The sequence below is a fragment of the Zootoca vivipara genome, chromosome 2, assembly GCF_963506605.1.
Source record: "Zootoca vivipara chromosome 2, rZooViv1.1, whole genome shotgun sequence".
NCBI classification, from domain to species: domain Eukaryota; kingdom Metazoa; phylum Chordata; class Lepidosauria; order Squamata; family Lacertidae; genus Zootoca; species Zootoca vivipara.
In genome coordinates this window covers 55,513,259-55,540,641 of record NC_083277.1, presented here as the reverse complement: position 1 = coordinate 55,540,641, position 27,383 = coordinate 55,513,259, and the positions used below count along the sequence as shown (strand labels likewise).

The 27,383-nt window shown below is 40.9% G+C and overlaps 1 protein-coding gene across 4 annotated transcripts in view; it reads left to right on the top strand.

Annotated features, from left to right (window-relative positions):
• Positions 1–566: 566 nt before the first annotated feature.
• The window catches only part of RBM6 (RNA binding motif protein 6), a 61,900-nt gene continuing 35,083 nt past the window's right edge, over positions 567–27,383 (top strand). For 3 of the 4 annotated variants that reach the window (XM_035105988.2, XM_060271553.1, XM_035105986.2), the window contains exons 1-6: positions 572–664; positions 4,821–4,928; positions 6,382–7,693; positions 8,081–8,170; positions 9,001–9,070; positions 19,948–20,021. In XM_035105988.2, coding sequence (XP_034961879.2) covers positions 4,885–4,928; positions 6,382–7,693; positions 8,081–8,170; positions 9,001–9,070; positions 19,948–20,021 — 1,590 coding nt within the window. In that variant the 5' untranslated portion in view covers positions 572–664; positions 4,821–4,884. Of the gene's footprint in view, positions 665–4,820; positions 4,929–6,381; positions 7,694–8,080; positions 8,171–9,000; positions 9,071–19,947; positions 20,022–27,383 lie in introns of all 4 variants that reach the window. The other variant, XM_035105987.2, reaches the window with a different exon arrangement.

The following is a 27,383-nucleotide window of genomic DNA, read 5'->3' as shown; positions in this document are numbered from 1 at the left end:
TAAGTTTTAAGAAATTTAAAAATTCATTTCTTTTTGTTGATTATATTTATATACCACTGATTGTAAGAAAAACCTTTAAAGCGGTTCCCATGCCAGTGCATTGTTTCCAAATTGAAGAGCGTTCAACTTACACCAGTTTTAGGTGCAGCTTCCTGCTAATATTTTAAGTGAAAGGCGGGCTGACGTTGGTCTAGCTTTCTTGCAACAAAGGGCTACCAACCCCACCCAGCTTCCTACTGCATACAAGAAAACTTATGCTTCAATGACTTGACTGCAGATCCGTTGGGCTTTAAAGTTTGAAAGCACTCAACTACAAAAAGAAAAGAAAAAGGAAATTCCGTAGGAAACCTTGATTTTCTTATTTTTGCTGCCCAACCCCAGCGACGATAAAATCCTGGATTTCTCCATTGTTTTCTTTGGGCAGCTCCCGCCTCTTGGGGAGACCCCGAAACATGGATTCCGAAGCTATCTGGGAAGCTGGCCCTTCTATCCTCCGTAAGTCTATGGTTAGCCGTATAGGCCGCTGTGCGCGTGCCCCAGGATGGCTGGGTGCGCTTTGCAAGGTCACATGGTTGAGAGCACCGGAATTTCCGGTTTCCTCCGGATCGGCGTTGCGGCTTCGGTGTGGAGGCCCAGAGTGGCAGAGCTGCCTGCCTTGCCTGTGGTGGGTATCTTCGCGCTCCCGCTCTTTCTCTGGCGTGAAAGGCCCCGGGGCTGCCTCGCTGTGCATGTGCGGCCGACTCCCGTCCGCCTTGGGTCGTAGGGTAGGGAAAGGGTGCCCCCCCATTGTCCGTCTTGGAGCAGCGAGACCGCATGCGGGAAACGCGCTTGGCGCTGACAGGGCCGCACGGGACAGGTCGGCGGGGAGGGGAACCTCTTGCCAGGCATACCTCAGCTCGTGGCATTTACAGGGTGGGGGGCTATAAGAGGGGGGCGTTTGGGCCGTAGAAATGCTCTTCCGGAAGAGGTGGGCCTCGAGGGGTATCCGCTTGTTAACAGTGAAGGAGGTAGACACAAGTTCTGCACCCGGCGACGGCGAGGACTGTTGGTTTATTATGTTTTTTGTGTCCTTTTTCTGTAGTTTGTTTGTTTCTTTGTTTTATGAACCGCCCTGTGATCTTCGGGTGAAGGGCGGTACTGTATACACATTAAATTAAATAAATAATTGGGGTGCGATGGGTTTCAAGCTTCCTGTGAGAACGCCTTTGGAAGATTCCCATTCAGGTACTGTACTGATATCTTCAGTTGGCAGGCCTCTCTTCCTTGACACTTTGGCGAGCTGCTGCCAGTGTAGGCTAAGCTGGAGGATGTACCATTGGCTTGGCTTGTGTAGTAAGATGGATTCCTGTGCTGTTAAACTCTGTCAAGGAGATGTGGGGTGCTTGCAGATTTGTGATCCAGAAGTATAATTGGAACTGAAGGTACAGAAACAAAAATAAAATCCCTGACTCTAGGAATAACTATGCAAGCATCTGGAGAGGAAGTGAAAAGTTAGTAAATTCAAATGATCTTAAGAAGGCGTTTTTATTTTTTAAAATGTGTTCATTGTTTTATATAGTTAACTATGAAAACAGCAGATATCACCTGCTGTCTTAGAAGGGGGCCTCCCGCCTTCCCATGTCTCACACGACAGAATGCTAGCAGTAACACACACACACATTGTAGGGTGTTGGACTGGATGACTCCTGAGGTCCCTTCCAACTCTACAGTTCTATAATTCTATGATAATCTAAAACGCTAGTGCTCTTCCCTTAAAAAAATATTTTAATTTTATGTGAAGTTGTGTAGATGTAATCCTATCATTTTTACAGCTCATCCCTAACTGGCCTTTTGGGAGGAAGAGTGGGATAGAATATTAATAAATTAATTAAAAATATCTGGTTAGAAGCAAGTCCTATTGAACTCCATTGTATTTACCCCCAAGATGGTAGAATTAGGAGTGTGGCCTTAATTAATTGGCTACGAGTAATAACCATACTCTTAGAATCAAAGCAAATGCGGTCACACTTTGTTCAGTGACATGTTGCTGCTGCAGGCAACACATAAACGAACGACAGATTCTAATTATGCAAACCCTCAATAACCCTTTACCTCTCCCTGAGCTCCTTAGAGTATGAGTGGGATACAGAAATGAAATAATTAAAAACTATGTGGCATTTCCCCCCATTATATTTACTGAATACTGTATCTGGAAAGACTTGTTGATGGATATAGAGCATATTCTTGTTTTTATTAGTTTTAATATGGTAGAATTTTTATTCAGAACACACACTATTTGAGCATTGGCTTGGGAACACCTAATTCTGTAGCCATATTTTAATTTTGTTACAGCTGCAGTTATATGCTGCTAGAAGATACCCATTCCAAACTGGCTTTAAGCAATTATTAAATATAATATAATATAATAAATAACTGAAAATGCAAATAAACAAAAGAACCAGTTTTAAAACAAGCATTAATCATTACAAATCATCAGCATCAAAAACACTCAAAATCAGGAAATCAATATATTGAACACTTTTTAAAGTATAATTATTATTTTAAAATAAAAGGTATATTTTAAAATGCATCACATTGAGTTCTTGGAAAACAAAGGACATACCTCTACAATTAGTTTGTCTGCCATTAAAAATTGTTCTTTTTTAAAGTTGTGTACAGTAACCTTCAGGGCAAAAATGGAATGTCCTTGGATTGAAATAGTCACCTAGTTTCTCTTGTGCTGCCATTTCTAATCGCTGCTTTCTGTCCTTTCATTGTTTTGTAGAAAGTATCCTGTTTGTCCTGTGTAAACTATAGCAGTTCATTGTTGCAAGTGATGGAAAGTTGTTTGTCATCATCAGAGAATGTAGTACAGTACTGTAATTGCTTTTTGCTTGGATAGCATGCAGTTAGTTATCTGTTCAGTAGTTATTCTTATAATGCTCAAATCAATGCATGTATAGGAAGTGACAAACTATAATTCAGGAAGAAAATGTATACTGTACCAAAATATGCCCCTGCCAGTGCACTTGTGTGCAAGGTATCTAGAACTCAGCACATTTTTGCTTTAGTTTAGATTATAATCTTTACCTGAAACTTCCCCATCCATGAAAAGACAAGTTTCCATGCAGAATTAATGCTAGCAGGTTTGTTTTTTTACTTATCAGTATCAGATTAATAATATTTATTTTCTGGACTGGAATGTGTATTGTATTAAGTGAAAACCTGCCTATTGGTTGTGGAAATGCAGATTAATAGATTTATTTTTAAAGCCAAGCCCTAGAATGTATTCTGGAAACAAAAGTATTTTTGATACAAACATTGGAAACAGCCCAATTGGACAACGTGGCATAGTGCTAGCCACATATTTGCCCATTTTTGAGTCATATTATTCATTTGCAGAGTTCTTCTGATCAAGACATAATGCAACTAGTATCATGGTTGTTCCTGTATGATTAATAGTGATGGTTCTGATCTTTCTTCTTCTTTCACCTTCAACATCTTGTGCATCAATTTAAATTGGGATGCATACAGACTTTTGTTCTTTATAGAGTGGGTGTTTAAGGCAAATTGTGGTGGAGTTCAGGAAGTGCTGTACATTTGCCAATATCCAGAATAAAGAGCATCTTGTTAGTGTTTTTGGCAAAACACAGGTGATTTATTTGTGGGCAGTTAGGATAGACTGGAAGTGGCACTGAATTTCAGATATGCTAGGTGTGGCACTGTGGTCTAAACCACTCAGCCTAGGGCTTGCCAATCAGAAGGTCAGCGGTTTGAACCCCTGTGATGGGGTGAGCGCCCATTGTTCGGTCCCTGCTGCTGCCCACCTAGCAGTTCGAAAACACAACAAAGTGCAAGTAGATAAATAGGGAAGGTAAACGGCGGGAAGGTAAACGGTGTTTCCGTGCGCTGCTTTGGTTCACCAGAAGTGGCTTAGTCATGCTGGCCACATGACCCGGAAGCTGTCTGCGGACAAACACTGGCTCACTTGGCCTATAGAGCGAGATAAGCGCGCAACCCCAGAGTCGTCCGCGACTGGACCTAACGGTCGGGGTACCTTTACCTTTTAGATGTGTGTAAAGTTCAGTGAAGATTAAATAAGAGATCCTTTCTCTGCTGTGCAGTGTGCTTTGCTGGGCCTCCTTCCTTACTCATACTTCCTCTTCCTGTGTTTCCATTCTCCATATCTCATCTCCTTTGACACTTCTGAATAAATTATGGAACAGCTTCACACAATAAATTAGCACCTGTTGCTTTCCTTTCGATATGACCCATGTTGCGGTATTGATGCTATGGTTTAAGTTGCTCTCATCACAATGGGCTTATTATTCTGATTGAGTTAAATGCTGTCTGTAGATGTGCAGGATTCACTGAGATGTTGAAAGACCTGATGAAGGTTCTAGGCCAGGCATCCCCAAACTGCGGCCCTCCAGATGTTTTGGCCTACAACTCCCATGATCCCTAGCTAACAGGACCAGTGGTCGGGGAAGATGGGAATTGTAGTCCAAAACATTTGGAGGGCTGAAGTTTGGGGATGCTTGTTCTAGGCTGTCATTGATTCAACCACTCTTGTGAAACATAGGACCTTGCAAACCTCTTTATCAGCAGAGGTGATGGGGAAATGTTTTGATTTAGAATAGTTAAGTCTCACCGTTCACAATGGAAAGGCAGACTGTCTTTCTGTTGCACAGTGGTCGACTGCTTAGCTTTTGACTCTTGCCTTGTAGGTTCAAATCATTCAAGAAGTTGAACTGAGTAATATTTTCTGGTTTAAAAGATAAAATTCATTAGCCAGAAGGATGCTAATTTAGTCGGCTTTTTATCATATTTGTATCTTGTAGAAAACAAAGCTGCAGTTTGACAAAAACAAGAACTCTTTCTTCTGTTTGTCTTACCACAGACAAAATGTGGGGAAACCCTCGACCAGCCAACAGAATGGGTCCTTTTCGGTAAGTGTTTAACATGAAATTCGTTTTTGTATTTATATTTGTCCTGCATTGGGCTAGATGCCATATAATAACACGGCACAAAATCTCTGCTTCATAATTGGTAACCACTTGTGACAACCCACTTGCACAGCATCCTTAGAGGGCTTGCCCTTCCCCTCCACCAGCTCCTCCCCAAGGTTTCCTAGTGCTGCTTTGTATGTAGTCAGAATAACGTCTCGAGTACACATGAGGGAGGTACCATTAGTTCTGGGGGAACCATGCTCAATGGTCATGGAATGCTGGTGAGAGGAAGAGGATAGAAGGGAGTAACCTGGAAGCAGATGTAGCTGGTGCATATAACTCAGTGTACACTTGGAACGTATGAACGTTTCCCTTGTCAAATTGGCAGTTATATTAATAAATGCCTACAGGAATTATTGAATGATGCTTTGGCCGAAAGTAGATTCCAGAAAATAGATTCCACTCAATGTTGGGACACTAACATGGAAGAGTGTTTATGCTCGTGTTTATATGTGGAGGACATGAACTTGACCCTCGTGGCCAAAGCTACTTTGCTAGGCTACTAGAACCGTACATTATGCCTTGTGTAGGGCCTTGGAGTTTCTAGGATCAAATGCTCCTGGAAGCTTTATGGCATGCATGCATATGCTCTGACACAGTGAAAAATCTTGAGAGAAACAGCTATACTGACAGAACCACATTGATAGGTTTGGGGAATTGTCTTCAAAGAGTAATGGATAGTAGCCATCAGCAGACGACAGAGATGCTTTGCTTTTATGCGTGGGTCTAACTACTAAATACGCATGAGACATGTTAGATGGGTACGCAGTTTTTATGGTGCAGATGAAGGAGCACATGGGGAAGGTGCAGTATGCTTTACTGCAAATTGAGATCAAAGTAAGACAATGGTGTGAGCCGAGAAAGTATATAAAATTTCATATTTGTCTCCCCTCCCTGATAGTACATTAGTACAACTAACACATGGACTGGGCAGTGTCATTCAGATATTGAGCTTGTCCACAAAGGCCTTGTTTTATGAATATAGCAGCATGAGCATAGTTGCTCAACTGCTTAAGAAAGTGATAAAACCAGATTTAATGGAAATTCTTTGTTTGGAGGAGCATCAAGGACAAATGCGGTGGCTTCCTTAATGGAGAATTCCAAATGCCCCAGCTGTATGTACTGTGAGACTATGTAGATTGTTACCTTCAATGACTCATTAATATTTCAGGTATTCCATGTTGAGTTCAACTGGGAATTATGGTGAAATGGGAGTACGCAAGTTTACTTGTCACGCCTGTCGTATACTACCTCCTCTTAAACTACCAAACATCAATATCTTCTGCGGATCTTACTGTTGAACAGCTCTGTAAAAGGTTTAGAGAAGAACATGCTGATGTGTAGATTACAAACTCGAAGGACATTATGAATAACACTGTCTTTATTTCTACAGTGGGAGCCAAGAAGAAAGGTTTGCTCCCGGGTGGAACAGGGATTACTCTCCTCCTCCCCTTGATAGTCTTGCTCAAGAAAGACACTCTGGCAACTTCTCTGGCAGAGAATCACTTCCTTTTGATATCCAGGGACACCCAGGCATCCTCAATCCTCAGTTTGCCAACAGAGAGGAACCTACTTTCAGCTTTGGAGGTAGAGATGGACCACATAGTGACTTCAGAGGTGGGGAGGGTCATTTGCATGGTTTTGGAGGCAGAGATTACCCACCTTCTGATTTTCAGAATAGAGATGAGTCACACTTGGACTTCAGGGGCAGGGTGCCACTTCTTCCAGATTTTAGAAGCAGGGAGATGTATCAAGGAGATTTCCAGGATAGGGAGGGGCAATCTATGGATTATAGTGAAGGAGACATTCCTCCAATGGATTACAGGAATAGGGATTCTTTCCGTATGAACTACAGGGATAGGGAAGCTCATAATATGAGCTATAGAGGCAGAGATGATGCTCCATCTGATTTTCGTGCAAGGGGAACATTTGATTTAGACTTCAGAAACCGAGATGGATCTCACCCACACTTTAGGGCAAGGGACATGTCTGAACAGGATTATAGGGGCAGGGAGCAGCCATATTCAGAGTTTAGGAAAAGAGAAATGCCTGATATGGACTTGAGGAGCGTGGGTGCAGCTGACCTAGACTTCAGAGACAGAGATGTATCCCATTCAAATTTCAGAAATAGGCCGAAATCTCAGGCTGATCAGGATTTTAGGGGTAGGGATGTGCCACCTCCTGTGGATTTTTCAGACAGAGATTTGCCCTCGGTGGACCCAAATGTGGACTACCAGCATAGCCTTTCTACAGTGCCACCAACAGATAGAGAATGTGAGGTAGATGAGGCTGGAATTGCTGCCAGAGAGAGGTCTTTTAGTGTTCAAAGCAAGGAGTTTCCACATTCAGAACCAAGAGCCAGAGAAGAAGAATCTCAAAGACAGAAGCCCAAGACTGACTCTTCACTAGACTTCCAAAGTAGCTGTGGTCCTCTTCCCACTCTTCAGGACCAAGATAAGCCTTCTCAGGCCTTCGTTAGCAATCAGGAGTTCCCTGCAGGTGAACAGCAAGTATCTGAACCATCTGCTCTTGGACTTGAGGAAAAAAGTGACCTGGATTTCCTTGGAAGGCAAGATACAGACTATAGGGGCATTGAGTATCGAGATGTAGATCATCGACTGCCAGGAAGTCAGCTGTTTGACTATGAACATGGCAAGTCTTTTGCAGAGGGCAGGTCTTCTAAAGATTCTCAGCCAGATCTTCAGGTATGTGATTCGTTGGAAAGCTTGTATCTATAATCATGTGTAAACATATTTATGAAAGCTTTGGAAGAATATGTTAATTACAGCCTCCCCTCCTTTGTATATTTAAAACCTAGTTAAGCTACTGTAAGGTAATATTGCAATGATAGTCTATAATGTTGAAACTTTCTCAAATCTAGTAGTCTTCCTTTGCTTACTAGTAATTCAAATTCCACATTTCTGACTGACAGGGGACTTCAAACAGTTAACATGTGAAGCTGGTTGTGCTTCAACATCGTGAACGTTTTATATAAAAACAATACTGTGTTATTTATTTTAAATCATTATAAACTGTTAAAATGATAGGCCTTCATTATTGTCTTTATATTTTTCTTGAACTTTTTCTTTAAGGACCAGGATTATAGAACCGGCCTCAAAGATATAAAACCAAGCAAGCTGATTCGACTAGGAAAAGTGCCTCAAACTGCAACAAAAGATGATGTAAGTATTTGTTTTGCTTCTTGAAACTTAATTAGAACAGCCAGTATTCCACAGTAACAGTTTTCTCCATATGTTTTATTATTATTATTGTTGTTGTTGTTGTTGTTCATTAAATTTATATGCTGTTCTTCATCCAAAGATCATTAGGTGGTTTACAACATAAAAACACAAAATACACAACACAATAGTGAAAACAATAACACCCCCAACACACGCATTTAAAGGCCAAATATAGTTCAACAGCCAAGGGCCTATTTGAAGAGGATTGTGTTTGCCTGGCACCTAAATGTATGTAATGTGGGCGCCAGGCAAGCCTCCCTGGGAAGAGCATTCTATGTGGGGAGCCTCTGTGTAAAAGGCCCATTCTCGTGTTGCTGCCCTCTGGGCCTCTCATGGAGGAGACACACAGATAAGGGCCTCAGATGGTGATTGCAGAGTCTGGGTCAGTTCATAGGGGAAGAGGCGGCCATGGAGGACCTGAGGCATTTAAGGCTATATAGATCAAAACTAGCACTTTGAATTGGCTCTGAAAACTAATTGACAGCCAGTGCAGTTGTGCCAGGATTGCACCAGTGAGCAACCTGGTCATTGAATTCTGCACCAGCTGATGTTTCCAAACTGTCTTCAGAGGCAGCCCTGTAGTAGAACAGAATGTTCCTTTTTATCTGAAGAAGTGTGCATGCACACGAAAGCTCATACCAAAATATAAACTTAGTTGGTCTTTAAGGTGCTACTGAAGGAATTTTTTTATTTTCCTTTTTAAAAAATGTTATGTAGGTTTTTTTAAAAAAATAAAAAACCTTAACCTAAAACTTTGTTTGCTTCTGTAGATTCTTAATGCTTTCCAAGCGTGTGTTGGGACACCAGTGAAGAATATGCGCCTGAAAGATTATACTACAGGTGAGAATTTATTCAGTGTCTGTTGGGTGGATTTACATTTCACCTTGCAATTATGGCTTCCTTTTCTGACATCCTTACTACTATTGATTAAATGGCCTTTGGGTCATCTAGTCTTCCCTTGCCTTCTTCAGGATTGAGCCCAGGTTTAGCAGAGATGATTTACAGCTGACTTGCTAATTCTACGTTAGCCGTGAAAAACCCCAAAAAACACTCCTAAGGAAGCCTTCTGGAGATGACAGTGGATTGTTTCTAGTGGATGTTCTTTATTCAATCTTCTCACTGGGCAAGATTTTTTCTCATCCCTGAAATACTTGCCCTGTAACATATTATGTACAAATAGTCTTCTTGTGAGATTTTGTGGCACCTCTAAAGTGGCACCTAATTCCAGTATCTTCAGATGTTGATAGCTCTAAATAGCTCAGTGGAAACATTTCTATACTTATAAGCTTCCCAAGTTTCTATACGTTGGGTTGGACTTCTCATTTCAGAGGATGGCTTCATTAAAATTTCCTGGCCTCAATCCTTAAGTTCCTAACTTGTCTAAATGAAGTTTGGTTAGGGAATAATTAGCAGTTTTCTTGTTGGGGGTTGGGGAGGCAAACAAAGATGGACAAGGTTAAACATGAAGGTAGGGAATGTGAGACATAAATATTATAGTTCCAGGAGGGGTGAGAGATGCAGGAGGAAAAATGGAGAGATGTTCTGGAATTTTTCCTTTCCTTTTCCTGCTCCAGTCTGATTGTAACAGAAATCTCTATAAGGATTTAAAATCTGTAACTTCTTTAAAGCAAACAGTCATGTAACCTACTAGTGCGTGCTACATCCTTAGTACACTTATTTCCTGGGTCGCTGTGATGTGGGAATCAAATAGTTTGCTTATACAGTATACCCTCAGTCTGGATAACGGCACTGAAAACATCCACAAAGTTGCAATTTTTTCTTTTCAGAAGTTGTTCTTGGAGTACCTCCAAACTGCTTTCAGTATCCTGAGTACAGAATCTGTTTGGAGACTTTGCATCAGTTTGAAGGAAAGCAAAATTCAAACTGCTTTTTGAACTTGGTGTATAAAGAGCAGTGTCTTTGTGCTATTAGGGCTGCTTCTGTGAAGGAAACTCGGGGGCTGTGAGGAGATGTAAGACCAGGCCGTATGTACCTTAGCATCATGCAGTTCCTCCTTCTTTTGCACATGGAGATCAGAAGCTTCTGATCACGGTTTGAGGCAAATAATAATTTGCAGTTGTCTGAACCCAGCAGACTAAACTTTGTGCAAAATGCCTATAAGCCAGGTTTGCAAACTATGAGTTGAACACCGCTTGCAGTAAAGCCATAGTTTAATGTTTGGGCAAAACTGCAAATGGTGGTTTGATGCAGATCATGGCTGGAAGTTCCTTATTTTCTCGTGTGGGGGTAGGAAGCAGAGTGAAAGCCCTAAGGCTTGTTTTTGTGATGCCAAACCATGGGTGAAATTCAAGATAACACTTAGGCAAACATTCTGTCCTCCATCTCTCCTCCCTGTGTCCCCTAAATCTGTTCTATGGGTTTCCCCAGGCCTCTGGAGCAGATTTGATGCTGGTATGGGGTGCATGTGGGACGCTGGTGGTGCTGTGGGTTAAACCACAGAGCCTAGGGCTTGCCGATCAGAAGGTCGGCAGTTTGAACCCCCACGACGGGGTGAGCTCCCAGTGCTCAGTCCCTGCTCCAGCCAACCTAGCATGAAAGCATGTCAAAGTGCAAGTAGATAAATAGCTACCGCTCTGGCGAAAAGGTAAATGGCATTTCCATGCACTGCTCTGGTTCATGCTGGCCACATGACCTGGAAGCTGCATGCCGGCTCCCTCAGCCAATAAAGCGAGATGAGAGCTGCAACCCCAGAGTCATCCGCGACTGGACCTAATGGTCAGGGGTCCCTTTGTTGTTGTTGTTTAGTCGTTTAGTCGTGTCCGACTCTTCGTGACCCCATGGACCATAGCACGCCAGGCACTCCTGTCTTCCACTGCCTCCCGTAGTTTGGTCAAACTCATGTTCGTAGCTTCGAGAACACTGTCCAACCATCTTGTCCTCTGTCGTCCCCTTCTCCTAGTGCCCTCAATCTTTCCCAACATCAGGGTCTTTTCCAAGGATTCTTCTCTTCTCATGAGGTGGCCAAAGTATTGGAGCCTCAGCTTCACGATCTGTCCTTCCAGGGAGCACTCAGGGCTGATTTCCTTAAGAATGGATAGGTTTGATCTTCTAGCAGTCCATGGGACTCTCAAGAGTCTCCTCCAGCACCATAATTCAAAAGCATCAATTCTTCGGCGATCAGCCTTCTTGATGGTCCAGCTCTCACTTCCATACATCACTATTGGGAAAACCATAGCTTTAACTATACGGACCTTTGTCGGCAAGGTGATGTCTCTGCTTTTTAAGATGCTGTCTAGGTTTGTCATTGCTTTTCTCCCAAGAAGCAGGCGTCTTTTAATTTCGTGACTGCTGTCACCATCTGCAGTGATCAAGGAACCCAAGAAAGTAAAATCTCTCACTGCCTCCATTTCTTCCCCTTCTATTTGCCAGGAGGTGATGGGACCAGTGGCCATGATCTTGGTTTTTTTGATGTTGAGCTTCAGACCATATTTTGCGCTCTCCTCTTTCACCCTCATTAAAAGGTTCTTTAATTCCTCCTCACTTTCTGCCATCAAGGTTGTGTCATCTGCATATCTGAGGTTGTTGATATTTCTTCCGGCAATCTTAATTCCTGCTTGGGATTCATCTAGTCCAGCCTTTCGCATGATGAATTCTGCATATAAGTTAAATAAGCAGGGAGACAATATACAACCTTGTCGTACTCCTTTCCCAATTTTGAACCAATCAGTTGTTCCATATCCAGTTCTAACTGTAGCTTCTTGTCCCACATAGAGATTTCTCAGGAGACAGATGAGGTGATCAGGCACTCCCATTTCTTTAAGAACTTGCCATAGTTTGCTGTGGTCGACACAGTCAAAGGCTTTTGCATAGTCAATGAAGCAGAAGTAGACGTTTTTCTGGAACTCTCTAGCTTTCTCCATAATCCAGCGCATGTTTGCTATTTGGTCTCTGGTTCCTCTGCCCTTTCGAAATCCAGCTTGCACTTCTGGGAGTTCTCGGTCCACATACTGCCTAAGCCTGCCTTGTAGAATTTTAAGCATAACCTTGCTAGCGTGTGAAATGAGGGCAATTGTGCGGTAGTTGGAGCATTCTTTGGCACTGCCCTTCTTTGGAATTGGGATGTAGACTGATCTTCTCCAATCCTCTGGCCATTGCTGAGTTTTCCAAACTTGCTGGCATATTGGGTGTAGCACCTTAACAGCATCATCTTTTAAAATTTTAAATAGTTCAGCTGGAATATCATCACTTCCACTGGCCTTGTTATTAGCAGTGCTTTCTAAGGCCCATTTGACTTCACTCTCCAAGATGTCTGGCTCAAGGTCAGCAACCACACTACCTGGGGTGTACGAGACCTCCATATCTTTCTGGTATAATTCCTCTGTGTATTCTTGCCACCTCTTCTTGATGTCTTCTGCTTCTGTTAGGTCCTTACCACTTTTGTCCTTGATTATGGTAATCTTTGTACGAAATGTTCCTTTCATATCTCCAATTTTCTTGAACAGATCTCTGGTTTTCCCCATTCTATTGTTTTCCTCTATTTCTTTGCATTGCTCATTTAAGAAGACCCTCTTGTCTCTCCTTGCTGTTTTTTGGAAATCTGCATTCAGTTTCCTGTATCTTTCCCTATCTCCCTTGCATTTTGCTTGCCTCCTCTCCTCCGCTATTTGTAAGGCCTCGTTGGACAGCCATTTTGCTTTCTTGCATTTCCTTTTCCTTGGGATGGTTTTCGTTGCTGCCTCCTGTATAATGTTACGAGCCTCCATCCATAGTTCTTCAGGCACTCTGTCCACCAAATCTAAATCCTTAAACCTGTTCCTCACTTCCACTGTGTATTCATAAGGGATTTGATTCAGATTGTATCTTACTGGCCCAGTGGTTTTTCCTACTTTCTTCAGTTTAAGCTGGAATTTTGCTATAAGAAGCTGATGATCTGAGTTACAGTCAGCTCCAGGTCTTGTTTTTGCTGACTGTATAGAGCTTCTCCATCTTTGGCTGCAGAGAATATAATCAATCTGATTTCGATGCTGCCCATTTGGTGATATCCATGTGTAGAGTCGTCTCTTGTGTTGTTGGAAGAGAGTGTTTGTGATGACCAGCTTGTTCTCTTGACAGAACTCTATTAGCCTTTGCCCTGCTTCATTTTGAACTCCAAGGCCAAACTTGCCAGTTGTTCCTTTTATCTCTTGATTCCCTACTTTAGCATTCCAATCCCCTGTAATGAGAAGAACATCCTTCTTTGGTGTCATTTCTAGAAGGTGTTGTAGGTCTTCATAGAATTGGTCAATTTCCCTTTCTTCAGCACCGGTAGTTGGTGCATAAACTTGGATTACTGTGATGTTAAAAGGTCTGCCTTGGATTCGTATCGAGATCATCCGCGACTGGACCTAATGGTCAGGGGTCCCTTTAGCTTTACCTTTATGGGGTGCATGTAGGGAGAAAGATCCATTGTGCAAGCAGAGGTTGTTCTGTTCGCACACTTATTTAGTTGAAAACCACTCCATGTTCTGCTGTTAGGTCTGAGTAGCTTAAGTAAGCCTAGTTACAGGTAGGTACTAGCTGTGTTGGTTCGCAGCCGTCAAAACAAAATAAAAAATTCCTTCCAGTAGCACCTTAGAGACCAACTAAGTTTGTCATTGGTATGAGTTTTCTTGTGCATGCACACTTCTTCAGATGTACTGAAACAGATGTCACCAGACCCTTATATATAGTGAGAGGGTGGGGAGGGGTATTGCTCAGAAGGGTGGTGGGAATGGGTGATTGGCTGATAGGTGTGGTAAACCTGTTGACTGTTAACGACGACGGCAATTGGTCTTACAGGAAAAAGCAAGGGGTGAGATGGCTTTATCCAATGTCTCTATTCAGACCAGGTCTCTCCATGGTTTTAAGTTTGGTAATAAGTAAGTCTGTTCTGCTGGATACAAACATTTGTCAATATGTGGATATTTTCCCTACAGTGTTCTTAATCACAGTGAGAAAGAGGCCATCCAGCGTAATAACCCCTAACTGGGAGGGAAATCATATGATCAGTGCTTCTCTGCTTCCTTTATGTATTGCTGTTTACAACATGATTTTGGTCAAATTTATGATTTTTTAAAAAATATAATAAAGAAATATTTACTATAAAATATTTATTTGAAAATGATAATTTCACACCCTTCTTTATTTCTACTCCCAGAGAGGTTGACTACTAGTAGTAAATAGTTAAAAGCAATACAGCATCATATTGAAAAACTAGAGTTAAAACATAGGTGCGTGCAGTTTTGTTTTACTTTCAGTGTCAACTGATTTCTTTTTGAAATGTTTGAAGCAAACCCTTTGAGCTGAAAAACAGATCCTTGGAATTGAATCCCAGTGTTTATGTTTCTGAGAAGTATGTTGGGAAATAGAGAATTGGTATAAAGTAGGGTTGAGTTCCGTTTCATGAGTAACTACACCAAATGAAAAGTTCACTAAATCGTTAGTAAATTAGAATTTAGAGGAGAGAAATTTATTTTAGCACTCTGGTATGTATAAGCAGGCATAAAGTATGTGTTTGATTTGTATTAGGGTCTAACTTCTCTTTGGATCCTGACACGTGTGTGTGTGTGGGGGGGAATTACAAACGTGCCTGGTGGGGTTTGATTTCCAACAGTCCTTGGCACTGCTTGAGGAGCTATACCCAAACTAGGGAGCTGAACAATCCTGTCAACCATTTACAGAGCATTCAGCCAAAACTAAATTGAATGCCATGTTCTGTGTGCTGCAATACAGCAGAAAAAAATAATATAAAGGGGATTCTGGGTGCAGAGAAAGTTCTGTACTCTACAGGTATCTAGGTTTTCTGGGAAGAAAATTCTATTTTAAGCCGCCTTATATATTTGTCAGAGCAATAAATCTAAATATTTTGAAAATGGTAGGATGTAGAAAGGGACGAAAATATTTGAATTCTGTTCACATTTTGATAGTCAAATGTGTTCTTGAATTACAAGCAACTGAAAGCACTTTGAGATATGTATTTTGCAACTATGATTTGATGTTTGTACTGATGCTTGGGGCGGTTTCTCAGGAGGTAAGCCCTGAAGGGGTGGCATGAGGGTCGAGTTTGTGCAAGAGTTTGTAAAAAATTCTCTATCTACCACAATTTGTGTAGGTTGAGAACTTCTCATGTTAGCTGCCTTGTTAATATATATATTAAGGTGGGATATAAAAGGTGGGATATAAATTTAACAAATAAGGTTTGGTGAATACTTTAGGTTATAATGAGTATTACAGGTTATATCTGTTCGATGAAAGATATTCGTTCAGTCCTTCTCTTACCCGTTTTTGCCATAACTGAATTCTGCTCCTCATCTTTGGCTGCCCTGATGTTTCTCTAACTCAATTAGAAAATAGTTGAATGTGGAACTGAGTTTCCTCTGTGTAATCCATGCTAAAGCTCTGGTAGGCAGGGAGTTTGCAGCTTGTTGAAAACATGGCATATTTAGTTCATAATTCACGTAGCGTCTTTAGGCAGGTATGCTATGTTGATGTGACCAGATAGCAACTGTAAGTCTCCATGTGAAAAGTGAGCAAGTATGGCTTGAAGTTATCCTCTCTGATAATGTGACATAATACATTTGTTCTTACTTCTCTTAAGGATGCACGCTTCACCTAGCCTCATCAAACACGATCAATTACATGCTCTTATTTCTGGGATTTGACTAGTTATAATTCAGCCTGTGTTCTGCCATATATTTTGGCAGCCTAGATCTGAAAGGATGTTTCAGCAAGGTAGAGGATTTGAGCATGATAGTAGACGGTTGATTATTTGAAGCTCAAAGAGAAGAAGAGATCTGTATATGAGTAATTTGGAGGAGAGGTGGAATGGTTTTTCAGTTTGTGCCTTCGTGCATTGAAGCATCTCATTTCCCCTATTTAGGGCATGTACATCACAGGAAGAGAGAACTTACTGCCATTTTTATGGCAGGCAGCTTGAAATTGGACATATGGCCTTTTGTTTCATATGAGTCAAGAAATATTTTAAGGAGTAGGTTGTCTCTAATAATGCTGACCACCACATCCAGTGAATGAGCTTGTAAGCAAGTCACTTCAATTTCTAGCCAGCATTGTGATTGCTTGTTAACTCCCAAGAATGATATGATCATCAAGTCTAAAAGTCTAAAATAAATTATTGAATAAAAAGTTTTTTTAAAAAAAACCTCTCCCAACGTTGCCACTTGTCTGAAATATAATTAAGACAGAGGCATATTCCATTTGTTTCATCAAACCACAGTTCCCTGGTTTCAAATTCATAGGAATTACATGTGATGTAATTTCTGCATACAGTTTCATAGAAATTACATGTGGTGTAATTTCTGCATAAAAAAATTCATGTCTTATTTTTAAAATCAGAGATTAAACCACAGTTTCTTTTTCTTTTCTTTTTTGATATCATGGATAGTTGTGGCTTAAATAATCCAGGTTCTATGCATACAAGTGTACAGTCACGTGGTCAGTTCTCTGGCCAATAACCACTATGTCTGAACTGAATCCTTATTTCTCAATTTATTAAAAATGATATAGTGAGTTAGATATGGTCAAGTGTAAGCTATTGTATGGAGGCCATTTCCGGCAGTCTGCTATGCGTATAATAGATAGACCAATCTGAACCTTCATGTATTTTATATTTTATGCAAAATACCGGTATCCTTATGCTCAAATGCCAGTGATGACTGATAAATATGTGCTTAGAAAGATATGTAAGATGATAGTCACCATTAGAGAAATTCATACCGCTGTATAGTTAACATAACACTTTTTTGAAGTTTTCCCCTGCCATGAACTTCTGAGCCCAAACTGAGATAGTAGTAGTATAGTAGCAGTAGTAGTAGTAGTAGTAGTAGTTGTTGTTGACAACAACTTGTTGTTTTTTAAAAATAGCTAGTAGGAAGTGAGGAAGAGAACCAAATAGGAAACATACGGATATTGTGGAGTTAACCCTAGGCCCCTACCATGATCCAAAAGATTTGTATGACATTGTTGTGAGTGGCCATTAGGAGATTTGGAGCAATTAATTAGTTCTTTGTTAGTCTAGTACTTGACATAGACTGGTCTGAATGCAGTGGTGGGCCAGGTGAGGGCCCATAATCTGAAGCTGAATTTTGACAAGATGGGAGGCACTGCATAGGTGGTTCCTGGGTCTGGGAATTGAGGCTGATGTTGTGCTTACCCTAAAAAGGGGCAGATACATAGTCTGGGTTTGCTCTTGGTTACTGGTGGCTCAACTAATCTATGTGGTAAGGAGCACCCTTCGCCATCTTAGGTTGATGCACCAGTTACAATGGGTTCTGGATGGAGATAAACTCCTTGCTGTGATCCATGTGTTCGTAACCTCTAGGTTGGATTGCTATTATGCAATCTCTGTGGGGTTACTGTTAGGTTTGGTTCAAAATCTGCAGCTAGCAAAGAATGGTTTCTACACTGCTGAGTGGAGTCTCCTGTTTCACCCACAGCATCTGTGCGGAAGGAACTGCACTGGCTCCTGATCAGTTACTGAACCAATTTTAAGCTGTTAGTGTTGGCCTTTAAAGCCCTGAGTAGCTCAAGACATGGATACCCCCTATAGACTGACCCAAGTCATTACTGTCTGCTGATGGGGCCCTCCTTACTGTGCCTCAACCTACACATATCTACTGGTGGGCGCCTGGAGAAGGGCCTTTTCTGTTGTGGCACCTACCTTGTAGAATGCCTTTTCTGTTCAGATTTGGTGGGCACTAAAGGTGTCATGTTGCCTGCCATGAACTTTCCCTGATTGCTAGTGTTGTTTCCTGTTGCCGTTGGTTACTGTGATGTTGTTACAAAAACTTGCTGTTTTTATTTACTGTGACTTGCTGGGGGGTTTTTTAAGGTTTTTTTTGTTATGATTTGAACCACTTTGGTATTTTTGAAAAGTGAAACTTAGTCTAAAAATCCTGTTAATAAGCAAATAAATTTTTAAAAAAATATGCTTAAACCAAAATCCAAATAGGCAGTGCATAGAAAGTTTGAGGCAATTGTCATCTTCATCCTGCTGAATTGCTGAGAAATCTGTTGGGGGGTGCTATGTGGATAGTGCTGAATTTGTTTGGCAGAGAATGAGCTTGAAAATTGCTGCTTGGTCACATAGCTTACCAAGTGGCATTGGACAGGCTGTGAGAAGCCAACCTAACATATACTTATTGGGTTAAAAGAAAACTATTTCCATATTTCAGTGTAAATTAAAATATAAACTCGTTAAAATTGCATGCAACTCTTGCTGGCCTTGTGAGAGGTATAATAAATAAACATTTGATTTTTTTTATTAAGATCTTAAAGTAGGAGATTGTCTCAGTACATGGAAGTAAAAATAGATTTAATGACAGAAGGCATTATCTATCGTTTGTGTAGAATACAGTAATTGATGTGTGCTTCCTTCTCCCCACCTTAGCCAAATTCCATAGGTTCTTACATCACACATCCCTATGCTACCTGTAAAAAGTTCAGCACTGAGTGATAAGGAGACTGAAGCATTGCAAACTAGTTTTAGGACACAGCATCTCTCCAGTGGTTTCATGTCAGAGGAAGGTGGATATCTCCTGATAGACAAAGATGATGTGTGTGTGTTTATATATATTCCACATAAAGTTTCTGGTATTTGTTTGCTTGTTTTCTTTAAAGAAAAAACAAAAACAAAACCTATTCATACACCTGTGCCAATTACTTATCTGTGCTACACTAGGCGTTCTGTTGCATTAATTTGTTCTATCTGCAATACCAGATCGGACAGAGTTAGTACATCATGTTTGTGTTTTGTGTTATTTGTGAAAAGAACTGAAGCATCTGAGTAGATGAAGCAGTCAAAACAAAATGTTTTATTTTTCTTTCGTTGTGAATTATACCATTGCAAACCAGTTCTTGCAGTTTCAGCCTTGGAAACTTTGCACACTGTTCCCTGCTTAAAGTGACACATCTTCCCTTGAGTAAGCCTTGGTATTAATTTAGATGGTTATGAATCCTTGATAATTTTGAGGTAAGGACACCTTTATGTACCCTTCTGGCCTCCGTTTCAGGCAGATGGGTGCATCGCTTCTTGAAATAGATTTCATCACTAGAAAATATTATTCTCTCTTAGTGGAATATGGTTAACTAACCATTTTACAATATAGTTAAAGAGATTACAAATGACCCCCCCCCCCAAAGCTTGTCTTTTAACTTGGACTACTTGTGAAGAAAGGAACAACAACACTTTAGGATACTCTTGTTAATTTTCTTGCAGTGTTTTAGAAGTGCATTAGATCAGTTTAAAAATTAAAATTAAAAGGGTTAAAAAATAGATCTTCACTTGGGGTGAAAAAGAATCTGAGACTAATACTATTACTGTAGTCAAAAATTAACAAAAACTTAAGCACTTTGACTTCTTGGTTTCACAAGGGTTGAAATGATGCCATTGAAACCAGACTCTGCTGTCTGGACTTTTGAAATGGGTGTTACACTTATTAAAAAAGCATATCTCTGGAGTGTTCAGTATCTCCTTAATTTCTAGGAGAATGAGCCCTTTACACTTTTGTTGGCTTTTTAATGGAACCCCACATTGCCTACTGAATTTTATAGTGTTTAAGACCAGTTTTAAAGAGCACCAACTATTGCCTTTGTTTTGTTTTATGGGGAGCATAGGGTGGCGGTAAATGGGTGTGTGCTGAAGGGAAGGGGAAACTGGGTACTGAAATTGTGGCTTTCTGGCACTAACGCAAATCCCGTCTGTATTTAAATGCTGTCCCCAGGTTACGACTATGGCTATATCTGCGTGGAGTTTTCCCTCTTGGAAGAGGCCATCGCCTGCATGGAAGCCAACCAGGTTGCTTTACACTTCGGTCGAAAATGCTGCTAGAAGAATATTTTTGTGGGGAGGGTTGACACCTAGTGATTTTTTTTTAATAAACAAAGATTCAGAGAAAGTCTCCCCCCCCCCCAATAGTAGCAGCCAATATGCTGATGTATTACAGAAATCTGGAGAGGCTTAATGTTCCACAGAATGAACTTCAAGTTTGTTTGTTTTCCTAAATAGTCTGCCTCTCATGTTGTGCACGCTTCGCAGGCTTGATAGTTTCTAAGTGTAGCAGTTAAGGAAAGGTTTCCAGTTCTGGTGGTTGTTCTTATGCGCTTGTATATGTGGTAGATTTCAAGTGACAGTAGCTAAAATGCTAATGTCAGATGTTTCACTTTCTTGATTGTACAGTAAAATGAAAATCTGTACTTCCTCTAAGCAAAATACGCTCTTGCGAGTGCAGACTCACACACACCCCTCTACATGTATTCATGGGCTAGACCACTAATATGCAGCTCTGAGTGAAAAATCCAATTTGCATGCCTCATTTGTCTATGTGCTTTCATCTGGTTGGTGGGGTGGGCTTTGTCTGTTTCCTTGAGTATTCATATTTATATTATTATGCAAGTTGGAGCTGCATAAGAGAAGTCTGGCCTGTTCCAGCTGCACCTGGTTAATCTGAATGTCTTAACATTTTCTTAGAAATAGAAAGTCGCTGGCATAGCTCCAAATTATATCTTCAGCTTTAAATATATATATATATATATATATATATATATTGAGTCCTATAAATAAAAAAGTAGTCAATTATAGCAGAAAATGGATCTTACAATAATACCCATGGCTTGGAAATTTTAGAAAATAAGCTCTATGTTTCCCCCCACATTTAAGAAATTGATCAAATTCTCAACTATTTTTACATAGTAAATTCTTACTTGTTGTTATTCAGTTCTTCATTTCCATCTTGAGAAATGCCTTCCAGTTTCTGGCTGCTACAATTCTAGAAGTGATTAATATTTCTCACAAAAATAATGTAAGCTGGAAACACTATGTCCTTGGTAATCTCAGTGAACAGATTAGTGCTAAATGTGATGGTTTATACCCAGTAATTTGAGAAATGAAATTTAGAAATCCTCGCCACGAATCTGTTCTCATAACATGACTATCAGATATAATGACCAGAGTGTTTCCCTGTCCAACAACAGCCATTTGAATGTTGTAGTTATTTTATGACAACATCCTATTTTTGTAGAATCTATAGATTGTCCTTCTAGATATTGTCATTGCCCATCCTTTTTTTTGTTTACTGTCTCTCCCCCCCCAATAGCTCAAAAACTTAGGGCAGCACTATATATAAGCCTGATTATAACTCAGAATATGAATTTTCTTTCCTTCTAAAAAATTGGCTTAACCAATAAGGAAGATGATACTTCATTATTATTAACCATTTATCAGTCACTTGGTACAATAAAAAGTCTCAAAGTGACTTGGCAATGTAAAATACATGCTTGATAAACATAACATACATAAGCTCTGTAGTTCTTGGGGGTTATTTCTTAACTCTTACTGCATTTCATAGCTGCTGTTCCAGTAGTCTGTCTGCAGCTTTATTCTGACAAGTGGGGAAAGTGCTATTTGCCTCAGGTTCAACTTGCAGGCTTCCCGCAGAGATCCGATTAGCTGTTTTGGTAGCATAGTTTAGATTTGTGTTAAATATGATTGGCATTTACCACAGTGCTGCCCACCAACAAGGTTTTATTTTCAAAACCCACATGTCTCTTTCACCAGTGGCCTGGAAACAGTTTACCTGTTTCTTCTTCACCTCAGTTAAGCTGCAGCAACCTCAGATGTTGTTTCTAGTAGCCGTGCAACCACAAACAAAGAGCCCCGAATTAAACTGAACAGTGGCTCTTGTATACACATGGCTCAAAAAAGCACTGGCACAAGGTTAACTGTCAAACATAAGCAGAGGGCATATTGCAGAACCCCTTCCCTTCATTTGGATCAACTTTCGATTTATAATGTTTGGATTCTTTCTGATTCAGGATTGACCAGGTTCAGCTTCTGCCTGTTCATTAACTGTTGAGTTCGTGTGTGGGGGTATGTGCTCTGTATCAGGGCAGAATCTCTCTTTGACGTATTGTACATGAAGACTCCTCACCCTCAAAAAGCTACTTTACTTTTTATAGGAAGTATGCCTGATGTATCTTCTGCCAGTTTGGACTGCTGTAGCGAAACCAGTTAAAATGTGTGTGTGTTTTTTTTATGTACCAGGAGAGTTTTAGAACCTCTCCTATTCAGATACAGAGAAAAGCCCTGAAATTTATTCAGTGTCTGGCCATATAGGTGAAGGCACCAAGGCTACTGAGCAGGATCTGTTTATGATGATGAAATCCACAGGGTTACCGTTGTCCTTGTCACCAGAGGGATTTATTTGGCATTCCAGGCACTCTTGTTGTTGCAAGTGCATTGTCATTTAATTCAGGGTAGAGAAATGTGTAAAGCAAATGATAATTGAATGTGTCTCCTGTTCTCACTGATATCACACCCACTGTGTGATATTTGTAAAATTTTAATACCATGACTTTCATGGTGGTCTGTTGTCAGTTGTCTTGTCATTTGGTTTTGACATCACTTTCTCTGTTAGTATGTTGCTGCTGTCCATTTGGGGTGAGATGCCTTTTTAGGTAGGGAAGAGGTGCAGAAAGTAACATGTCTTATGTAGTTTGCATCGCCTGCATACACGAAGCTGAATTGTTATCTCACTACCAAAATGACTTCAGAGTTAATGAACTGGCTCCTTCCTTCTTCAGACAACAGCCTTGAAAAGGAAAGAATATAGCACTTCTTCTTAATAGAAAATTACTGAGTATGCCTTAAATTTTTTTGAAGAATTCAATTATTTCAAAAAGTTATTCCATTTTGAGGACGTATTTAGCTCCCTGTGTTGGATGGAGGAAGCAACCTGTATTAATTTTCAAAATCTCAGCTATCCAGGGTATTCATGCGCTTTTATTCTTTATAGTCACCTGGAGCCGAGGAAGATTAAAATGCTCCCAGTTCTGCCTTGTCTTGGTTCCTATGCTAAAATAGCCAATGTCTCATTTATTTTAAGCATAGATTACCTGTGATTGAAAACTGAAGGATATTTGTATTAGATGATGGCATTAGTATAGCTCTCGTGATACTGTTGCCAGTCAGTGAAACAACTGAGCTGACACAAGGGTATGTTACAAGGTTTATTTGCTATGCCTGAATTGGGTGATCCATTTCAAGTTAGTTATAGCCCTTGTAAAACAAAGGATATAAATTCCATAAAACAAATTGATAAGTGTGTTCAATTTGTCACAGTTGTTAAGTAGCTGTAAGCATAGGCAGGTCTGTTTCTCATCATTTTCTGGATCATTGATAAATCATTAGGATGAGTTGGATAAGGAACTGTAGAAGAACCACAAAAGATGTTCTCTTATCTTTCCTGTGAGGTCTGCTTCATGTTAAGTTTGAAGCCCTTTGCCGACAGTGGTTCTTAACTGTGGTCCATGAACCACTGATGGTCTGCAGGCAATTTAAGTCAATTTAGAGCATTGACTTAAGGAGGAAACATTGAAGCCAGCAGTTCATCTATGATACGTTTGACCAGTTGTGACATAAAAGAAAGAGAACTTTATTGGGAAGACAGGCTGGTTAAGTATGTGGCTGCAATTCTTGCAGTTCTTTTACTTGTTATGTGCAGTCTGTGGCACATTCACTTGTTAGCTGCAGTACCCAGCAATGGTTTTGCATTAGCAGAAAGTACATGCTTGTGCATAGTGGGGTAAATTATTTTTTGGGGATTGATCCTGCCAACTCCACTCCATGCCTTCTATGCTGCTCCTAAAGGTTGGGGAACTCTTGAAAACATGGGATATGGCATGGAAGGCTGTTGTGGGGAGGAGGAAATACTAAAAACTGGATGGCTCAACTTGCATGAGCAGAAGCGCTTTCCACTAGTACAAGGCATCATAGGTTACAGCCCAATATCTTTTTCCAGTAAAGAACTTCTTTTGTGTGCATCTGAGGTCTCAGGCTGAGCATTTATTTGGGTATCCTTGTGAGATCTATGGAACTACTGTGGAAAACAATGTGAGACGACAAGTTGCTCCTGCAGCTAATTTTGTTTGCACCAAGTGGCTAGGATTTCTAAACACGCTTCTGTTTTGAAATACTATTATGACATTTCATTGAAGTACGTTATCATATATGGTTTATCTCATTGGGAACTCCGTTGTGCAGACAATCCCCAGTCATAGCAGGGCTAAGTGGTTCACCTAATGCCATGGTGATGAGGTGATGAGGTATGATTGACAGGTGGGCAGCCTCACTCCACTGGTAAAAATGGTCTTCAGGATGGGATCTCAGAATCCAGCTTGTCCTGTCTTATAACATCTCCATTAGCTACCATGTAAGCACAGCTCCTGACATCATCTGAAGAAGGCCCCACCTTCCACCCCCACCAGTTCCTTTCTTGCTTTTTGTTCCTTCCCCAGTGGCATTTAGGATTGGGAATTCTAATCTGAGATAGCCATGGTGAAAATTGAAGCAGGGCAGTGGTTATTCTGGACTAGTTAATCCAAAACAGTTTTTTCTCTGGCTCTGTCGCTCACTACTAGCATGTGCCTTCCCTCTTAAATACCAGATTTACTCCTGAGGGAGTGCACCCTCAACAATGAAAAGGTAGGCCCTTGAGGGCTTTAGGGCAGGACTAAGACAAGGATATTTTAAGGGTCATACTCTCCTGCCTGAGTGTTAAAGACACAGTGAAAAGCCCTTGTCTGTATATCCCATTACTATCAGAGATATGGTAGATGAGCAGCAGAGATAGGGCCTTCTTTCTGGTAGTGCCTAGAATGCTGTCCCTGGTGAAAGCTCTGGACTCCTTCCCTACTATCATGCAGGTCCACAGCTAAGGCCTTTTTGTTCTAACATTTTAATCTTTGACTATTGTGTCCTATTAATGTGGCTACTTATACTCTTTTATGTTTTGCGGTGGTTTCATTGTTTTAAAGCTACCTCTTGACAGTGTTGAATATAGCATGGAAAAACAGGACATAAATATAATGGAATTTTAAAAAATGTCACTAGGGTCAAATACCTGAGAAGTAGGCATAATACAAGTTGGACAATGTTAGGAGAATTGCATGAGAAAAATATTTGCCTTTTGCTTTCAACAACATTGTTGTTGTTTAGTCGTGTCCGACTCTTCGTGACCCCATGGACCAGAGCACGCCAGGCACTCCTGTCTTGCACTGCCTCCCGCAGTTTGGTCAAACTCAGCTACGAACATGAGTTTGACCAAACTGCGGGAGGCAGTGCAAGACAGGAGTGCCTGGCGTGCTCTGGTCCATGGGGTCACGAAGAGTCGGACACGACTAAACGACTAAACAACAACAATGTGTAAATACTTTGGCGATCATATCTTTGCATAATTGGATTGCGTGTGCTGGCAATACTGTTTTGCATATTTTGCCTCCATACAAAGGGGGAGACGTTTGGTTAACCAAGAGATTACAACAGTCCTTTCCATGTAGCTTTTACCCTTCTGTCTTCTCTAGTCACTCTTGTTATTCTTTCTGCAGCTGTTTTTGTAAAGCAAAGTCTCATTTCAATATAGGATCCTGCTGAGATTGAACTAAAAATGCTTTCTGTCCTCTTCCTCTGGTTAGGGGAACCTCTTATTGCTGTGGGATTTGGAAGAGGTGTCCACCCTGTACTGTAAAAGAGTGATGCTACCCTCATAGGAAACAATGGAATAATACTATTTAAAGCTAGTTTGCTATTACAGTGCGAAATATGAATCTACACTGTCTGGAGTTTCTTTCACTTTTCCTATTTCCCCCCTTCAATTCTTGCTTATTTAGTCTTACTGCTCCCCCTGCCCTGGACAACTATCTGTTCCTGTTCCATTCCCAGTCTACAGTGAGGCCCCACTGAGTTTTAGGGAGATGTGTCACATTTCTGTTGTGATTCTCTAGTAGAAGATTGGTAATATGAACACTAAATAGTGACCATATTCATGTGTAATGTTAAAACAAAAACTAATACAGTAGCCCCCTCCCACAAACACATTTAAAAGGACTTAGAATGTTAACCAGCCAAAGGCCTGTTTAAAGAGAAATGTTTTTGCCTGGTGTCTAAAAATATATAATGAAGGTGCCAGGCGAGCCTCCTTGGGGAGAGCATTCCACAAATGAAGCCACTGCAGAATAATAAAATAATAATAATAATAATAATAATAATAATAATAATAATAATAATAATTTATTATTTATACCCCGCCCATCTGGCTAGGTTTCCCCAGCCACTCTGGGCGGCTTCCAACAGAAAAATAAAATACAGTGTCTGTTCTTGTGTTGCCACTCTCTGGACCTCTCCACTCTCATGGAGGAGGCAGATGATGAAGGGCATCAGATGATGATCACAGGGTCTGGGTCAGTCTATATGAGGAGAGGCTATCCTTGAGATATTGCAGTCCTCAGCCATTTAAGGCTTTATACGTCAAAACCAGCACTTTGAATCAGGCCCATAAACTGATTGGCAGCCAGTGCAGTCAGGCTTGGATTGGTGCAATATGCTCAAATGGACTTGCCCTGGTGAGCACCCCGGCCACTGAATTCTGCACCAGCTGGACTTTCTGAACAGTCTTCAGAGGCAGCTCCTTGTATAACACGTTGCAGTAATCTCTTTGAAACACACTCAGCATTTTGGAGAGGAGGAGGGAATGAGTTGTTCATTGGGTAGTGGCATGGTGGTGAGTGTATGCTGTTTGTGTGGTTTGTATGTGTGTAGCATGTTCTCTGTATACATTGACCATACCAGTCACTGGTATGTGACCCTTAGAGGGGTGGCATATGTCAGTGTGGCCACTGGGCTGAAGAAGGTTCACAAGCCCTGACTGATAGGCATCACCATGCAACCCAGTAATCTAATGCTGTTCTCTGAACCTGCCACTCTATGTAGGATGGAACCATGGTAAAACGGTATCACCAACTCCCAACTCTGGAGACACTCTAGTCCAGGCTTTTTCAACCTTGGATCCCCAGATGTTGTTAGACTACAACTCCAATCATTCCTAGCCAGGAGGGCCAGTGGTCAAAGATAGTGGGAGTTGTAGTCCAACAACATCTGGGGACCCAAGGTTGAGAAAGGCTGCTCTAGTCAGAAGCCATGGTCAATGTTATCAAAAGCCACTGAGAGATCAAGCAAGAACAACAGGGTTGTGCTTCCCCTATATCTCTCCCATAGAAGGTAATTCAAGGCCAATTCTGTCCCCAAACCAGTCCTGGATTAAAATGGTCCTCCAAGAGGGTCTTTAGTAGGGCCGCCAATATCCCCCCAAAATCTAAAGTTGTACAG